The 18,991-nt window shown below is 39.1% G+C and overlaps 1 protein-coding gene across 2 annotated transcripts in view; it reads left to right on the top strand.

Annotated features, from left to right (window-relative positions):
- Window positions 1-1,087: 1,087 nt before the first annotated feature.
- The window catches only part of LOC103703453, a 29,010-nt gene continuing 11,106 nt past the window's right edge, over window positions 1,088-18,991 (top strand). Inside the window, exons 1-9 of one of the 2 annotated variants that reach the window (XM_008786307.4) lie at window positions 1,088-1,236; window positions 1,769-2,428; window positions 2,513-2,637; window positions 2,729-2,823; window positions 2,939-3,169; window positions 5,799-5,889; window positions 8,474-8,525; window positions 11,006-11,071; window positions 13,744-13,898. In XM_008786307.4, the coding sequence (XP_008784529.2) occupies window positions 1,860-2,428; window positions 2,513-2,637; window positions 2,729-2,823; window positions 2,939-3,169; window positions 5,799-5,889; window positions 8,474-8,525; window positions 11,006-11,071; window positions 13,744-13,898 (1,384 nt within the window). In that variant the 5' untranslated portion in view covers window positions 1,088-1,236; window positions 1,769-1,859. The remainder of the gene's footprint in view (window positions 1,237-1,768; window positions 2,429-2,512; window positions 2,638-2,728; window positions 2,824-2,938; window positions 3,170-5,798; window positions 5,890-8,473; window positions 8,526-11,005; window positions 11,072-13,743; window positions 13,899-18,991) is intronic. The other variant, XM_008786315.4, reaches the window with a different exon arrangement.

Below are 18,991 nucleotides of genomic sequence, written 5' to 3'. Positions count from 1 at the left end.
AATACAATGGTCAAATCATCCAAAATATGCCTCACTTTCACCATAAAAAAATAATAAAACATGGATAATACCGACTTGTTAACTTGATGATGGAGGAAAGTGCAACAGAAGACATAGTCAAGATGGAAGCAAAAAGAGCATTTGGAAGGAATATGATGGAATAAGTCCTTTATTCAACCTCTATTCCATTGACCAAACATGATAATTTTCTTTGTGTTGAGTCAATGTACATTGAAACATTAAACTTGATGATAATTTTTCAGGTAGGGCTAACAAAAATTGACTCGACTAAAAATTCTAGCCCAATCCAACCTTATTTAGATCAAGTGGAAGTTAGGGCTTTTTCAACTCCAGATTTTAGATGGGCCGGAAATGATTGAACTAGTTATAGGGATAGTGTTTCTATTTGGATTAATACAGCTTAGAAAAGGATCGTGCCACACCTTAAGCAAGGATCTTACAAGTGGTTGATCTTTTTAATTACTGCTGGTTGTTCATTTGATCTTGGAAACAAGTCACCAAGTTATCGAGATTGAATTTGACATATTAGATGCGCTCACTCAAGGATCAACCTTTACAAATTAGATGATGCTGTGGGTTAAAGGGGTCAAATTGTATCATAAAGGTCAATTTATAGATGGGTATTGTAAAAAGGATCCCGACCTAACATTGGGTCAAGCATGGGCCAAGGTTTTATCTATTGCTATCTTTAGCTGGCTATGGCCTGGACCTAAGCCAACCCGATCGGCTGCCACCCTACCTCCTCTTAAGAGACCATGCTCGTTTAAAATACGGTCATGATTGAACGATGCGTCCATCTACAAGGCCAAATAAACATCACGTTTCATGAGTAATTAAAAATATAGAACTTATTCATACACTCGATCCCAACCATCAATATGATGAGATCCCGAGTGCCCAGCATACCACGGGATCACCCCGCCCTGCGATTCTCAGCAATCTAATCAGACGCACGATGATCCTTATCATAACCGTTTCGATCATCAATCGCGAGCCATCCATAAAATCAGGCGGTCCAATAGCACGAGATCGGAGGGCACGCGGCTTCCACATATATGAACGAACTGGAACCTTGAGAGCCAGATACAGCTGCGGCGCCTTGCGAAGCCAGGACAGGGCGAACGATTTAACTCCCGGTTCCCTCTCCGACTCTCTCGCCCCTGTTCACAATAACAAAGCCAACGGAGCGAGGGACCCCCAAAAAACCCTAACAAGGTTTGCCCTTCTCCCTAGAATCTATACCAAGTTAGCGTTTTGATTCCTCTCCTAGGGATGATTTTAGGGTTTGGAGCATCTTGTTTGTTATTATAATTCCTTTTCGGAAGATCAACTCGTTTCTTGCTCGGTATCTGGGGATCCCCCCTCCCTTTTTTGATTTTTAGCTGCAGTCCTCTATTCTAGAGGACTGGGCATGATCTTTTGATTGTTTTTTCTTTCGATTCTATTATCTATTAGTTGTAATTTCTTTCATTCATGGCTGAAACTGAAGTTATGCGTCGTTGATGCGATGAAAGGTTCATAATTAATTTTCCTGGGCCTCTAATTTGGTGTTTTGATGGCGCTGGTTAAATTTTCTGTCTTTCATTGCGAGTATTTGTATTGATAGCTCGGTGTTGAAAAAAAGTCATATGTTTGGAATCTGTGATGCAAGATAAAATTCCGTTCTTTGCTGCCACCGATTCTTGTTCTATATACTCGGAGAAAATGTGCATTAATTTTTTTATTTTCTGTTATTCTTAATGTGCAGAGTTATCTCTACAAATTGTAGCTTAATACCAATAACTGTTATAACACCACCGGTGATGCAATAAATTTCCTGAAGATTAGAGAAGGTTGCAATGTATGCAAGGAGAGTAAAGTTTAGGGGCCAGAACTGGTATTCTTTATCCCAACAGGCAGGATCTTTATTTAGGTTGATCAGAAGGGATATTTCACAATCCTCTTCTAGTAGAAGTATCTACCATACAGGCCAATCACTAAAAGATAGTGTTATTAGGAAGTTCAGCTCAGTTCCACTTTCCCTGCCGGTTGGTAGTGATTTAGGCATTTGTAGGAGGTACCCTGCATCCTTTTCATATGGATTGTGTCGATTTTATAGCTCCAAAGGTGATGGGAGTAATGCCAGTGGGGACAAACATGTGCCGGTTAAAGATGCCACCAACTTTGATAAAGGGAAGACTAGGAAAGAAGAGGTTTTAGCTGATTCAAAGCACTGCAATGAGCATGCTTGGCTTGGGGAACACGATCAGCAGGAGTGGCTGAATAGCGAGAGATCGTCCATTGATAGTAAAAAGAGAGAATCCCCTTTTCTAACCAAGCGAGAGAGGTTCAAAAATGAATTCTTGCGAAGGGTGATTCCATGGGAGAAGATCACAGTTTCATGGAGGACCTTTCCTTATTATATCCAGTAAGTTCATTTTATTCTCTCTTTTCTTATAGCTAGACTATAATGTTCTTTGCTGTAACTTATTCCCTTCTTTCTTGCTTCTAGTGAACACACAAAAAATTTGTTGGTGGAATGTGCTTCCTCCCATTTGAAGCACAAGAGTTTCACATCATCTTATGGTGCTCGGCTTACCTCTTCAACTGGGAGAATTTTGCTTCAGAGTATCTCAGGTCGTTTGTGGTTCCTTTATTACTTGTCAATTCCTTTCGCTAAAATATGTCATTCAAGTTGGGTAAATACTCTATTTCTTGCTATTCATAGGAACCGAGCTTTACCGGGAAAGATTGGTGAGAGCTTTGGCTCAGGAATTACAAGTCCCCTTGCTGGTTCTAGACAGCAGTGTTCTTGCTCCATACGTAAGTGCAGCACATATTACCCCTTGGTTTCCATGTTTGATATTTGACCTGGTTATGATCTCTTTCATTAACTTATTAAAGGCATTTGCTTGTTATTGTTAATTATCTGCTGCAGGATTTTGGTCAAGAATGTGCATCAGAAAGTGAAACGGATGATGAGAATGTGGAATCAGGAGAAGAATGTACATCAGAGTCAGATGTTGAAGATGATGGAAACAATGAAGAAGAATGGGCAAGCAGCAATGAAGCCAAATCTGGTGAAAGCGAGGATGATGTTGATGATGTGCAAGCATCTGCTGAGGCCATCAAGAAGCTTGTACCATACAGTCTAGAAGAGTTTGCAAAGGTAAAAACGATAGAATTATTATCATTATAATTCCTTTGCTGGAGCAGGTGCTTCAGTGATGATTTCTTTTGAAAGTTTGTGCATTAACTCTGTGTGTCTATATGTATGCATGTGTTTATGTGTATGAATGAATCTATGTAACTGCGTATTGTGTAGCCTGTTCTCACCTAACAGTTTAGTTTCTTCTATTCGTACTCATCAAGATTGTTTCTTTTACGCGAGAATTTCAAACTAAGCATGGTTTAATTATTCTGGACTAATGGTATCTTTGTGGAGAGGGAAACAAAGGATGACATGGTTTTGCAGAGGGAGGGATAGAATGATGCTTCAAGAATGGGTGTTATTGTAATACATAGTTGAAAGAACAAGGAAGAGAAATGGAATGGTCAAGCACCACTCTCATGTGAAATAAAAGACATGACTACTGTACCATATTTTCATTCTTTTATGAAGTTAGGCCAACACTGACCTGACATGTTTGTTAATTCTAAAATATTGAACTTTACTGTTTCTATTACATTTATAATTTTCCTTGATCAACAGGATACATTCTATAATGTTTGTAGGGAAACACATGCCGTTTAAATGCTAGAAGCATGGTTTTTGGTAACATAAGGTGGTCTTTTATGTGGTTTCATCATAGAGCATACCTTTTTGTGTGCTCTCTAAAGGGGCTTCGCCTCAATACACGTGGGGCCTTGGGGTGGGCTTTGCCTGCGCCTTGCGCCTAGGCTCAACCTTAAATGAGATCTTGATCCAATCTGACCGTCCAAGCAAATGAATTGGATTTGAGTTCAGAACTGAAAACTACTGCCTGTATGGCTTGGATCTTGTCAAATAGGATCTGGACCTGATCCAACCCACTTGCAGCCCAAAGCGAGGACAAAGGTTGTTGGTTGTTGTCATTGTCAATTTGATGAACCTGCATGTAATTTATTTGTTTATTTTAGTAGGTAGTTTGATTGATGTTCAGTGAATCGTGGACAAAGGCCAGACTTGAACTTGAGAACCATGAGGGTATGATATGTTGATTGGTGCAATATGTTCTTTGCTATTTTTATATTGATGTTGACCTGGTTTGTTGTACCGATGTTGGGTATTGTGCCGTTACCTTATTGGTACTATATTGCATGCCTCCTATACCGAGGTAGTGTTGGAGACCCTTTCCTTTTGCCCAACTATGTACCCAGTGTAAGCCGATTTGGCTCCTGCGCCATATTGAACCTCACTAGTGTACCCATATCTTTGTGATAATGGCATGGTATGCCCCAATGGTCTATCATACTGTTCGGTACGGGGCATATCGTACCGCTTGGTGCGGGGCGTATTGTACCGTATCGGAAAAAAACCGGTACGAAACTTAGCTTCGAGTTGGTACAAGCCCGTACCGCCCCATACCGACCTGTATGGCTGTATCGAGGTATACTGAGATGCGTACCATCCCGTACCGAAGCGTACCGTCTCGTATCGAAGCGTATTGACCCATATCGAAGCATACCGAGATAAAAATTGAGAAAAATGGTTAGAGAACTATTTCAGTATAGAGGCGTACCGTACTAATAAGGTATCGATATGGTATCCGACACCGAGATTGCGGATCTTGGTATGCCATGTACTGGATGGTGCGGTGAACCATGGATTTCGATCAAACTATATTATTTAAGATATTTACTAAGAACCACAAGTTTACGAGCAATAGTAAAATAGAACATCAGGCAAATTGACTTATCAATGTGACTTCATTCTTATTGATTTATTTTGATTTGGAAACGGATTAAAGTTAATAGTGGGGTTATCTTTAAAGGGACTCCTTTATGCTTTTTGCTGAGTGGACTTTGGGGGATGCAATTGCATAATCTGTAAGTTAGGGGCTCCAAGGAACCTATTAGAGGAAATTAAATTAGGCAATGGGGCTAGGGGTGGTTGTGTACTGGTGGGCTGTTCTATCATGTTATCATGTGTATTTTTTAAGCTCTTCATTCATATCGCAATTGAACATGGGACCCCCAACTTCTGTATCCTTTTTGCACTATTAATAAAATATATTGGCCATTTAAGAATAAATTCATGATACAACTTGTTGAAATATCTGGTTATGATTTGGATTCTTACTTAACATTGTGTGGGAATCAAGACTTGGAGTTCAATCGAACTCTTCAACCATCATTGGTCTTTATAGTACCATTTCACCTTTCATAAGTTGAAGGGTTTTTGCATATATACCCTTGCAAATATGCCTTATTGCATGTTTATCCCCTCAAAAATCACTATTTGCATGTATACTCCTCAATTCACCCTATTTTTGCAATAATGCCCCATCCATTTGGGATTGATGCAAAAGGTTAACAAAGTCATTTTATACTCAATATGGGAACACCATCAATCAAAAAATCTAATAGAAGGGGCACCGTTGCAAAAGTAGGGTGAATTAAAGGGTACATATGTAAATAGGAATTTTTGAAGGGCAAATATGTTCTAAGCTATATTTACAGGGATACACATGTAAAAATACCTAATTTTATTAGGTTAAGTGAGAATATGTTTTTGCTTCATGTTGTTTGAATTGTCTATATTTTATTGTTGTCCGCTATTGATTTAGCTTTATATTTTTGGCTGTGATATATTGCAGAGAGTTTCTGGAGAAGTTGAGGGTACCTCATCATCGACACAGACAGAGACTGCTGAGTCATCACAACAACCAAAAAGGCCTCTCAAAAAGGGTAACATGCTTGCTTACCTAGTTTTAGATGAATCTGTTATGCTCATGGTCGGTGGAACCGTCCTGAACCGGGCGGCTCCGCCCGTTTTGAGCTGCACCAGTGGCTTACCAGTACGGTTTGGGCTGTAAAAACGGCACTCTGCCGGCACCGGAGAAGGAGAAGAGAGAGAGCGAGCGGGAGAGGGAGGGAGAAGGAGAGGCGGCATATGTCGGCAGAGGGCTGCGGGGGGCCGGCATTCGCTGCTTCTCCTTCTCCCTCCCTCCTTCCCCCGCTCACTCTCTCTCTCTTCTCCTTCTCCAGCTCTGGCAGCGTGCCCTCTCTCGGAACGGTGCCCGATACTGATTCCTCCGACCTTGGTTATGCTATTTCAGTAATTCATGTGGAAATTAATCTTGTTTCATGGTTTGCTTTTGTTGCATTCATCTAATTGTAACTTAACTATCACTTAAGATTTGGTTCTCTTTTTGATGTATATATGCCTTTTCTGTTGGTGTTTTCTTTATGGTTATGTGCCAGAAAAAGGAACATGGCCTGAGCTATGAATTGCTTTGCCATGTAAGAGTGGGGATGAACAAAAAAGCCATATCACTCCTGGTTTTGCATGGTTTAGAACTTGAAATTGTATACTTTTTGCTGAATGATTTCTTTCTTATTGAAAATATAGCACCCTCAGGAGAATGTTGTTAAAGTTTGTAGTATTGTTTAACATCGCATGCAATTAAATATATCTTTGTTGGATAGGGGTGGTGATGGATCAAGTCAGTTTAGGTTTGGGTCGGGACGAAGCAAGTTTAGGTCAAAAAATTCCCAACCCAAATCCAACCCATTTATAATCGGTTGGAAGATGTAAACCCATACTCGACCCATTTGTTTTCCATGAACCCGGATGCAGCTACCAAACCATTTTAATATTTTCTTTAAGCGTCGGGTCAAAAAACTTGCAACCCAAATCCGACCAATTGTTAATTGGGTTGGAAAATGTAAAACCATACCTGATCTATTTATTGTACATAGATCCGTCCCAACCACCAACCCGTTTAAATTTTTGTTTGTCAAATATATATATATATATATATATATATATATATATATATATAAAACTGAAGTTGAAGCAAAACATAGCATGCAAATATCACAAACAGAAAATATCATATTTTTATCATCATAAGCACAAAAAATTTAGAAATTTAGGATATATTACAATAAAAAATAAATTAACAATGGACTAACAAAAAAATGCAATAATAAGAATAAATTAGGTCATAATAATTTACTTGTTTTGTGGGCCACTAGCTTCATAGTTGCTATCGTGGCTAGTGTATCTTCATGCAAGTGATATAGTTATCTTTGCTAAACTTAAAAAAATCTGATATATTTCTGATATATATTGACTTAGGGACCCACCAGATTTGGGAGCTAAACCCGAACCCTTCCATTTATGAACGGGATGGTCTCAGGTTGACTCACTTCCAACTTGGATTTGAAAATGGCCAGCCAGAGCCTGTTTATTTTGGTTGGCTTCATGCAGGTTGGTGGGCTTGAGAAAGGTTTTGCCACCCCTAATGTTGGAGGGTGTTCTTTCATAGAAGACATAGGCTTAGATAGGAAGTAAAAGCAAAGTAGAATTCATACGAACCCAAATTGCTGGATTAGGGCTCGTTGTTTCCGCTTGGTGTAGTTTCTACTTGGTAGTAGACATTCAAGAAAGAAAAGCAGTGTCCTTTTTATGGATTATGTTCTTTCTGCAAGTTGTCAAGTCACGAATTAGTAGTGCACCTGACTCCTGCCCAGCAGGAAAGACATTATCCTCATTAGATAGAACTGTTGATCTCTCTAAAGATGTAATGCCTTGAAGTTCCAATATGCTATCACGGAGGAATCTTGTTCTTGGTTTAACATATGATAGTGTGCCCCAGTTTACAATTATTTATAAGCTCAACTGATCTTATGCTGTTTCTATATGACAAAGTTCCAATTTATTGAAGTATCTGTGGGTGGTTTCTAGTTAGTCTCCATGATGGTGATTATACCTCAAACTGAAGTTTTTTGGTGATATTTAGCGAATGGATACTAATGCAGTTTTTTTATTGATATTATATTAATATTCAGTGCACTTATCATTTGCTGGTTCATGATTCTACTTATTGAGGTGGATTAAACAAATCGAGCACATTATGGTAGCATATATTTTACATAACATGTTTTATGTATATATCATGTATGTGATTTAACATGCTTTTACTTATTTCATGTGAACAATAGGATATATGATGGTTGCATACAAGTTAATATTTCGATTAGAGAGGGTTAGCTGGCACCTATCCTTTAGATGTCCTGGTAAATAAATGCACGAAATGTTCTGATTCTTGGTGGGGATGGTGCCGGGATCCTTTGTTAGTGTCATGAAGATTGCATATGTGCATCATCTTCATTACGATCAGGTTGCATGCCTCATTTGATAATTATGTTTTGGGGGATGTCGACCAGAATGATCTCCTGCCTTCAATTCCTTTCTTTGAGCTGGAAGAAAAATTTTTCCTTATCATTTTCTATGTGTTCTCAAACCATTCTATCCATTTTTCAGGGGACCGGGTGAAGTATGTTGGGGTCTCAGTGCATGTTGAAGCTGATCACAGGTAATTTGGTTTATCTTCCCTTAATCTTACCTCCAATTTATAGTGAAATGCAACATTTTGTTTCTTGATCTGGGCTATGTGAAATATTTTTGTGTTAAAAATCTTGATTCTATGTGGATATTCTAATTTTCAACCATCAATCATTATATTTACACCTGAACCTGAAATCTGTGTAATGTCATGAACCTGAAATCTATGTAATGTCATTTTGATATGTGAAGTATGCCTTGGTTCTATAATAACAATCACTAATAAGTTAACAAATTTGTCATGAGCATGTATTGTGACTAGACCTTATTAGTTCACTATGAATAATTGCTATTCAGGGAAAGTAGTGCACTTTAGAAGTTGATCACGTCCCCATCCTTACATCTGTCTAGGCCGTGTCTTATTGTGTCTCGATAAAAATAGGAAAGCATAAATGTCTACTGTTGATTGGAGTATATAGAAGATTATACAAATAGCTATGTATGTGTTTTTCTACAATAATCTTTTCAACTTTGTCAAAACTTCTATTGGAACTCGAGTGGTAGGTGGTGGCTGTCCTGCCTAACGCAGGGTTAATGTGTAAGGAACAAAGATTCTTCTTTTGGATCATTGCTTACAGTTCCTCTTTTGCTTGAGGTTGCCTTGGCCAAGAATTTGCCATAATTTCTGAGTGTAAGCAACAGCTTAATGGTCTGATCATAAAAAATGCTCAATTTTTGTCGGATCACTTACTGCCATGTTCAAATTCAACATGTATGGGTGATAAAGGCTTGCTGGTTAAGGCTAAAGATAATACCTTACTGCAGGCCACTTAAAACCACAACCTTAAACTGTGCTAATGTGTGTGTGTCTATATATATATATATATATCGAGAACTAGAACACAGTTTTTATGTTCTTTTGCATGACCACACGTGCACCGTTGGAGAGACCCCTTTGATATGTTTAATTTTGTTGCTGTATCCCTACATCTTTATAAAAAAATTATCATTCAAGAGGGGCAGGCCATTTGCATTCCTTGAATATTGATTTGGGAGGTATAGTCTTTCCTACTTGAGGCTATCTGATGAGAGCTGTTAACTTCTTATGAGAAACTGGTTAATTAATTTTATCCATAAGAAGGATATTTAATTTGTTAGTTTTCCACTATGACTTTTGGGCCTATAAGTTGTGCTCCAGAGATGAAGTGTCGTTCCCTAGTTGCATGAGTTTTTGCGGTGATCTATATGACAAGTCTCTCTGCTTGCTTATTGGTCTTCTAGGTCCCATAGTAGAACAATCTCTTGCCGAAAGTTGCCTTGGCCAGAAATTGGACTCCTATACTTGGAGGGTTGACATCATGTTGGGAACTGGTCTTAAGAACTTGCTCAATTCTTTCATGAAGCATTCTTGAGTTGGAATTTTACTCCTTATTTGACCATATTTTTTAGGAAAAAATGGTTAAACCCTGAAAAAATCTGCACTATTATAATGAAAGGTACCTTGAGCCTCCACCCATGGTCTTCGAGTCTCCATTTAAGGTGAAATACTGCCAACTTTTTATCTCTAGCTGCTTTAAAAATAATCGAATTTAGTAGAAATACACCTCAGTCAGTTTAATCTTTGCTCAAGGGAGAGGAAAAAGATATGTGTTGCTAGCTTAAGAGTGCATTTATTAGGTTAGGGATCACACCCATGCTTTACTTCATGCTCATAACACGTGGCCAGCACTAGAGTTTAAACCCTTGAGTATTCATCATTGCATCATCACCATATGATGATTGAAGATGATCTTTCCTTATTTTTACTTGTTACTGGAAGCTGCAGCAAACTCTGCATGAGTTGCCATTCAAACTTTGATCCAATTTATACTGGAACTGACTATAAAGGGTCATTTCTGAGAGAGATTGCGATCCATGTGATTGGATTGGTGTGATTGTATAGTTTGGGGGAGTGACCGGAAACATCTTCCACCAGTTTTAGCTCACTGTATTTTCCACAATAGGAAGTGGATGATATTTGTTACTTGATGTTGGAATTGTTATTTTTAGAGTTGATTTTAGCAAATCAGAGGTTCTTCCATTATTCAATCAACAAGGCAAAATATGATAATGGAAGAGGAAAAGTGAGATGCACCTGCAGCTAGAAATTTACTTATTTCTGTAGTCAGTTAAACTACTTTTTCATGGCAAACTTTTTAAAAATATAAAGCATAAATGGTTGCATACTTGCATTAGTCTTTTTCTGATATTGTAACAAAGTTAATGCAGATTTTTGCTTGACTTTGCTATCGATTTCTCAGTTATTTGATAAATTTGAAGTTCAAATGTTATGTCTTTGGTAACTTCAAGAGTGTAAGAAGCTTCACCTGGTCAAAATCATGAAACTGGTTGACATTCTATCACATGAAACTGGTTTAATCGGCTCACTCCGACATCCTTGTATTCTTCGACCCCCCTAATTGAGCTGCATATTCATGAAGCCTGATTGATAGCATATATATTGTATCACAGGATCATATTGGGGAAAATACCAACTTCTGATGGCTCAACAAATGCATATACATTTATTAGAGGCAGGTGGGTGGGTAAGTCTTCCCTATATAGCATAGGATAACTGTTGGATCAAGTGTTTAGCCTTCTAAATTAGGCATATTCTTTAGAATTGTGGCAACCTTTGTGCCACAGTGTTTAACAGCTTGATCATGTTTTCAGCTGGAGAGCAGGATGACCCTTTTCCCGTTGCTTTGTTTATCTTCTGGCATACTGCTTTTACATTGTAATGGTTTCATTTCAATTGGTTGCAGAAGAATAATTGCCCACAACAACGCCTTTCAGGAAATGAAGAATGTTTTCTTAAACCTTATGACAAGCATTAAAATCAGACTTTATTCTATATATTGATCTCATTTGACCATATCATCTTGCCAATGAGAAATCAAAGGGAATGTCATATTATGGCATTGTTTAGGGGACATGAATCATTGAGAAATTTGTGCTTAAGGGCTGTACTGGTGGGTGGTGTAGGCCTTACTACCAGTTCTTTGAAAATGATCTCTGATGATTGATTGTCTGTTTGGTTCAATAGTTGGTAGAGGTTTCCTTCTCTTCTTTTACAAATCTTCTCTTTTTCTTGTTTTGGTCCTAAATTCTGTTGGTATATGTTTGGTAGTTTTGCAGACATCATTACTGAATCTTCCATTTTAATGTGGTTCATTAGGGATTGCTGATTGTTTTTTAACTCATTGTGAATGTCACCTTAAATTTTATATAGTGAAATGCATGCTTTTATCTATCGTATATTCCTGGAATTGTGCCAGATATGTCTTCGCTGTTAACATCAGAACAAAATTGTCAGTTTTTTACTGGTACCCTTTGACTATCCTAGCATGTAATGCTAGTTGTCCTATGCTACCTAGACCATTTGGTGTAACCTAAAGTACTTGGTACCCCAGCACTTGAACATGGCATTGGTAGACAACTGGACATGGAAACAGACCCACTACCGACACACATACTGGAGTCAAGGTAGTGTAGGTTTTGCCCTGGGGTTCTGTGGGCAGAATACTGGCATTCTTTTTTTAAAAAAAAATGAATTTCCTCTTTGGAGGCTCAATTGATTACTTGTCTACTAATTAATCAGAGTAAGAGGGCTATTATTCGGTAACTTGTCTCTGCAGCCAGTGTTTAAGGGAGTGAATTTTATAAGTAGCTATACCATACTCGCATTGATTGGTAGGCTAGCATAACCAGGATCCTATGATTGAGAAGCTTGGAAAGAGACTTGCTGTGGCAAAAGGTTGTATCTGATAGGTATAGGGGTCCCAGCCTGGTCGGTCCTGGACCTACTGGCCAAATGTTCCATGCTAGGTATGCTTGTTGAATTTCCTAAAAGAAATGTTCTTAACAAGCTGTAGCGATTGTGGAAAAGTTCCTCAATGAAAGCAGGAGCGTTGGAGGGTAAGTGGTTGCTATCATCCTTTAACTGGGTTCAGCTTTGTGACTTTGAGAGGGAAGAATTGAGGGCAAGAAGAAGCTTTACCAAGTTAGTAGGTTGGTTTTGTTTATTATTTTGATTGAGGATCTGTGCCTTGAAGGCTCATCTGCTCCATATTGGTCATTGTTGGGCTTGACTGCATGTTATTTGCTTCAAAAGAGAAGAAATGCAGGGAAATCAGCTGCAAACTTAACGTGTATTTGTCCTGAGAAAATTCCAGAAACATATTACCAGCTGAAACTAGTATGATTCTCCTGGAATTAGAAAATGAGTTTTTTGCTGGAGTGAATTTGGAAAATGATGGTCTGTCTAAGCTCTAAAGATAATGGTCACAAGTGTAACTTTGTACTCAGGAACTGCATTAGGAATATATTAGTGCCAAGAATGTTACGGCTCTTTGGGACTAATGATATGTACAATTTCAGTATCTAGAAATCTTATCTATTTTGGGCTTGTGCTTGTAATGGTGCCTTAGCAGTGATGGATGGAATTCATAAATATCAAAAGTCAAAGCCCTTTCCCATCCATAGGGAATGGCTCTTTAGCTGCATATTCTTAAAATGAATAGCCAATAAGGCATGTTTCCTGCCAACTGGCTGTTGGGATTATCAACTTGTCCCTCCATTGCCCAATTTTACCTTGACTAGATATGGGACACTAGTTTGGAGAGCTGGCTTCGGATTTGAAGTTAGTGGTAAGATGTTTGGAAACCCTAGTGGTTCATCCTTGATATATGAAGTCGATACATATATATAATACATGATATTATATTCATGGAGCAAAAGGTTGCCTTTTTGAAGTTTATAAGTAACTATAGGTGGCGTCAGGATGAAGGGGATGTTTGAGAGACTGAGATGGGAAATGCTCATTGGGCATTGCCACAAGCACTACCTTGAGCACATTTAGAATATCATAAACATAATTAAAAGTTCTTCTAGTGTTTCTCTATTGTGGATATGCTGCCTGTACACCATGCAACAACCCACATGCTGTGCTCTACATGGAATACAACTTCACAGTATTTTTATTTTTGAGATATTAATTTTTTCCCAATAACTTAACATTCATATTAATACAATATGCTGTCTTTTCTTTTTTTAATTGTCAATGTTGTCTTTGGTTCTGGATCCTTCTATTTTGTTTATAAAGTATGTGTATTTTTTAGATGTGCCATATGCATGTTTTATCCTTTCCAGCCTTCTATTTTAGATGTTTTGTTTGGTTTAATCTTCTCTCAAACCATCAAATCGTGCAGGACCCTGTCAAATGGACAGCGGGGAGAAGTCTATGAGGTCAATGGGGATCAAGTAGCTGTTATTCTTGACAGAATGGGAAATAAAATGGAGGAAGAAAATAAGGCTGAAAGTATCAATGAGCAAGATGCAAAACCATCTATTTATTGGATTGACAGTATGCTTCTATTGCACACTAATGATTGGATTGAATGAACATTTCTCTGGCTATGTACTTGTCATGTTTACATCTGTATGCTTTATTTTTATTTTTTTTAAATTTTTAGCGAGTTATTTAGAAGCTAAGGTTGTGTTTGGCATCACTTTCACCTTTTCTATTTATAAAAGTTAAAAAAATCTGTTTCTACTATTTTCTTATATTTTCAGAAACTTAAACATATCTAGTGTAGTCAACTACTTTTATTTTTGTAAACACAAATGAACTAAAAAAATTGACCTCTCTTCTAACCTTTGGATGCGGCGGCAGCAGCAACAATGGTGGTGGAAAGGATACGAAGGAGGTTGGAAGTTCTGCCTGCCACCACCGATGGTGGTTAGACAGTGGTGATTGCGGTGGAAAGGATTTGAGGAGATTGGGGCTTCCACTTGAAAAACCTGAGTTTTTTATTTTTGAACAATGTGAAAAACAAGATATTCTTGTTACATTTTTCCTAAGAACAATGTAAATGATTTTCCAAAAACAGAAAATAGAACAGGAGCACTAAACATGTTTTGTCTTGGTTTTCATGTTTTTGTTTTAGAACAGAAACATGAAAAGACGTGACAAACAGGCCTTGAGTTTTAGCTATTTTGTTGTCCCTGAATTTTGTCTGTTAAGTGTAGAAAAGTATCTGTGTGGTGTAGAAAACATACATTCGTAATGTTCTATGACGCTGATTATCAAGAATGCAAAAGAAACTAATGCTTCAAAAGTTGTAATGTACTGTGCTACTGTTTTTGTGAGGACCCGTTCGGGCGTCTGTTTAGTCCCATATCGGTTATTTGCTGGGTAGATCTTGGGTACTTGTACAGGATCAAGGAACCTAAATAATACTTTCCGGTTAGCCATTTTGGGTGAGGTCCTGGGTTGTTACAAATGGTATCAGAGTGGACCCGGCCTATAACTTATGTGGACTAGGGGACACTGCAGCACGGATCTATTGGGGCTGACCACGGACTGATCGTGGTGCTTGTAATTAGATTTGAATGGATTTGAACCCTTAGCCTGACGAGGACGTCAGGGCTTGAAGGGGGGAGTATGTGAGGACCCGTGCGGGCGTGTGTTTAGTCCTATATCGGTTATTTGCTGGGTAGATCTTGGGTACTTATACATAATCAAGAAACCTAAATAATATCTTATGGCTAGCCATTTTGGGTGAGGTCCTGGGTTGTTACAGTTTTCAGCTCTGTATTTTCTCCTTCTAGTATCTACCAATCTTATCTCAAGCAAGTTCTCGATTTCATTGCAGGTGCTTGATTGTTAGCTCCATTCTTATTAGTTTATCTCACCAAGCTAAAAACGTCCGTGTCTACCATCCTGAATGCTTATCTCATGCAAGTGCAGCCTTTATGTTAACCATTAACATAAATCACCGAGCTCTTCCATTGTTCTCATTATGGGTTTAAATTTTTATTGAATCCCACTAACATGTTATAAGTCATTTTTCGCTTAATGACATTACTATGTTATTAATGGATGTGTTGCTAATTCAATGTATAATACAGTATATTTTATGTCTTTTTTGCTACATATATATATATATATATATTTAAGGATAAGATATTGTAACATTGAAAATTAATAATCAACACCATTTCTCTTGCAGTTGTATTGTTTGGTTTCTATTGCTCAATAATTTGTTATTCTAGGTTTAGCAAATATAAAAACATTCTTGTGGGCAAGGTGGATTGTTCCATGTGAACTCATTCAGTCAACTCAAGGTATCTGTAGACAATTTTGATAAAAATTTCTACTTAAATTGAGGGGCCTTATTTAAAAGGAAAACCACTATGAAAGAAATGACTTCAATTAGAGTGTACTTAGAACATTGCTTACTACATGAGGCCTTGATTCGCATCCCCCCCCACCACAAAATCTTCGTTTCCTTGATAGCTATATATTATCAACAACATAAGGGTGGCCTAGTTCACGAGGTTGCTGCCATTATAGGGTCTAGGGAAGGTTAGACATACGCAGCCTTATCCCTATGTGTGGACAAGCTATTTTTGTATTTCGAACCTATTACCTCCTGGTCATAATGGAGTAGTCTTACCATTGTGCCAAGGTTGTCCCTTATATATTATCAACAACAACATTCGGTAAATCCTTGACTCATACTTTTTTTTTGGTACATTGGTGACTCATATACAACGGGTGTGAGTGTAGCCCATAAGGTTAGAAAGAAGCAGAAAATGCAAAAGAGACGGGACAGAGTCGTGTCTCTCCTAGATAACACCTTCGGAGTGCTGGGCCGCATAAGATGCCACCTAGTCTGCAGCACTGTTGGCCTCCTTATACACATGAGAAGCCCGGAAGGCAATGCATTCACCTAAAGGACGGTGAATGTCGTGGAGCAGCCGCATCCCCTCGGCAGACCTCTCGGGATTGGATTTCCTCGATCACCGTGGCGGCATTCCCTCAAGGATAATGCAGGCCGCACCTAGCACCCGTCTCGCATGGAAGACACCCTCCCAAGCGACTTTGACCTCGGCAACGGTCTGGTCAAAGATGCGCCTACCCTCGACCGCCACCAATTTAGTCTGCCGATCTCTGATGACAAATCCGACACCGCTATATCCACCCGCCATGACACTGCCGTCGAAGTTCACCTTGAAAAAATAGGAGGTGGGGGCTCTCAGGAGACGGGCATAATTCTGGACGTTACAAGAGCGGAGTTAGAGCCTCAGATTTTTCTAGCCAACCCAAGGGACGACGACACAATGATATGAAGGACCTTCGCCACATGAAGTAGGGCCCTATCCGCTACTAATCTTGGGTGCGCACCTCTATCCTCAAAGATTCGTGCATTCTTGTCTAGCCAACAGTGATAAGCCAGATAGGTCACTCTAATCCCCTGCTCCAGTCGGTCGAGCCTCCAAGAGGACTCTGTCAGGAAGGACAAAAAATCCTTGATCGATGCCCACCTCCGACATAAATTAAAATAGGCCGAGGCACACTCCCAAATCAAAGCAGCCCGGTGGCAGCCGAAAAGGATGTGGGATATGGACTCCTTTGCCTCCTAACAAGCCTCGTAGCTTGGGGTGATGCTCACCCCCCTCCGAGCCAGCACTCTCCTGGTGGGCGGACAACCCCAGGCCACCTTCCAAATAAACAATGCCACCTGGGGATGGATACACAGCCGCCAGATGCACCCCCTCAATCTGCTGTGCCGTAGACCTCCTGACTAGCCCAAGATGGTCCCAGGTCTGCACCTCTGACCTGCCAGTCTGGCCCCACACTCGCCGATCCTCCATCACATCTGCCGGGATTGGCACCGTTAACACCCGCTCAGCCAACTGCTTGCCAAACACCCGCCGCACAAGGTCCACATCCCATGCTCGCTCACCTGAAACCAGTGGGTCACAGACCCTGCGCCCCTCTAGCCCCCCGGGGTCGAAATAGGTGGGCCACCTGCTTAACGGTACGCTAGCCAGCCAGCAATCCTCTAAAACATCCACTGCTCGCCCATCACCAATCTTCTATCTAATCTCTAGTATCACCAAATGAGTGCGGGAGCATATCTCTCGCTATAAGGAGTCGTGTCTACCCGCGCAGAAGATAGATGGGTCCGCCGGGTCTTCATACTAGGCCCTTCTACTAATACTTCCACTGAAGCAATAATACGGTAGACCTAGCCCCTCTCCTCGGACACCTCCTCTTTTTCTCCCCTCTTCCATTTCAACCACATTTTTGCACAAATTTAAACCATTATATCATGCTTCAGCCTTCTGGCATTGTCGCATTGCCTAAGCTGACTTGCCTCTGACCACTGCTGTAGATGATGAGACTTCATAAATTGCCCAATTGTTTTCTCAGAAAAAAGAGGAGACTTCATGAGACTTCATAAATTTCTCAATGTTGAAATTTGCATCTCTGCAATGTTAATGCAATTGTAAGTGCTGAAAGCTTTCGGAGGAAGGGTCATCAGGTACCCATGAAGCTGGACACACATGGGTAGGAAAATTACAATAGAGATACTCTGATTCAACAAAATCTGAAAGAGCCGGATATGATATGGCTATGATGCGAATATGTATCTGTGCTATTTGTGTGCATCTCTGTGTGTGCATGTCTGTGTGCGCACTTTATATATATATATATATATATATACTTGTTTTTTGCAAATATGTATAAAAAGCATTTGCAAATCATTTGCACAATTAAAATAGCACAGTACATACTTTATAAGATCATGCAAACATCACATGCTGTCATTCAAATCCATAGACCACAGCCCATGTTCCATACAATAATGTGAACGTCACATATTCCAATATTAACTGGGCACAATTAAAGCTTAACATTCATTAAAAAAAGGAAAGAAGAAACCCTCATCCTCCAAGTCATTGGGGAAGTATCTTGAGAGTATCAAAGAAGTATTTGCAGCTCTTTTTTAATTTTGAAAAATAGGTTACTTAAATATTGAGTACATATTCTAGTACTATATAAGTATCAGTATCTAATATGTATCTGACAAGCATGACAAGCAAATTGAGTTATTTGTGCTGCTTAGTGGAGTATCAGTCTTCTTGGGTCTGTGTGCTGAATTACATAATTTACACATAATGGATGGATTGTCAGTTCTACTTGGCTTTTGCAGAATTACAAGTTCCTCCCTTTCTTTCTCTCTACACAAACATTTATTTTTGTCATACATATAAACATAGGGCAATTTTCCCCTGAATTGTGTTTTTTGTAAAAAAAATAAAAAAAATATTTTTTTCTCTACTTGCCTTCGGGCCAAGTATGATATCTGCAAGAGCTGGTGTCAAAGGTAATTTTTTTGTCTGCTATTATTTCCTATTATCCCTGCTTGTTGAGCTGTTCAAGCTTTAGAATGATTTCATGTATGATGTATCATGACCCCCATAATAGTGGTGAACATGATAAAATGGTTGACAAGGAAGGCACTTAGTGGTTCTGAAATTATGTTTCACTAGTATTCATATGTTTTTTTATTAAGAAAAAGGGGTGCTTTGGGGTTTGGGGGGGTGAGGGGTGGGAGAGGCTACGTGAGAGTAATGGAAAAGGAAAGAAAAAGGGCATAGTTG

Source organism: Phoenix dactylifera, unplaced genomic scaffold (genome assembly GCF_009389715.1).
Source record: "Phoenix dactylifera cultivar Barhee BC4 unplaced genomic scaffold, palm_55x_up_171113_PBpolish2nd_filt_p 001073F, whole genome shotgun sequence".
In the NCBI taxonomy this organism is placed as follows: Eukaryota; Viridiplantae; Streptophyta; class Magnoliopsida; order Arecales; family Arecaceae; genus Phoenix; species Phoenix dactylifera.
The sequence above is the reverse complement of the archived record's forward strand: the minus strand, read 5'-3'. Positions and strand labels throughout refer to the sequence as shown.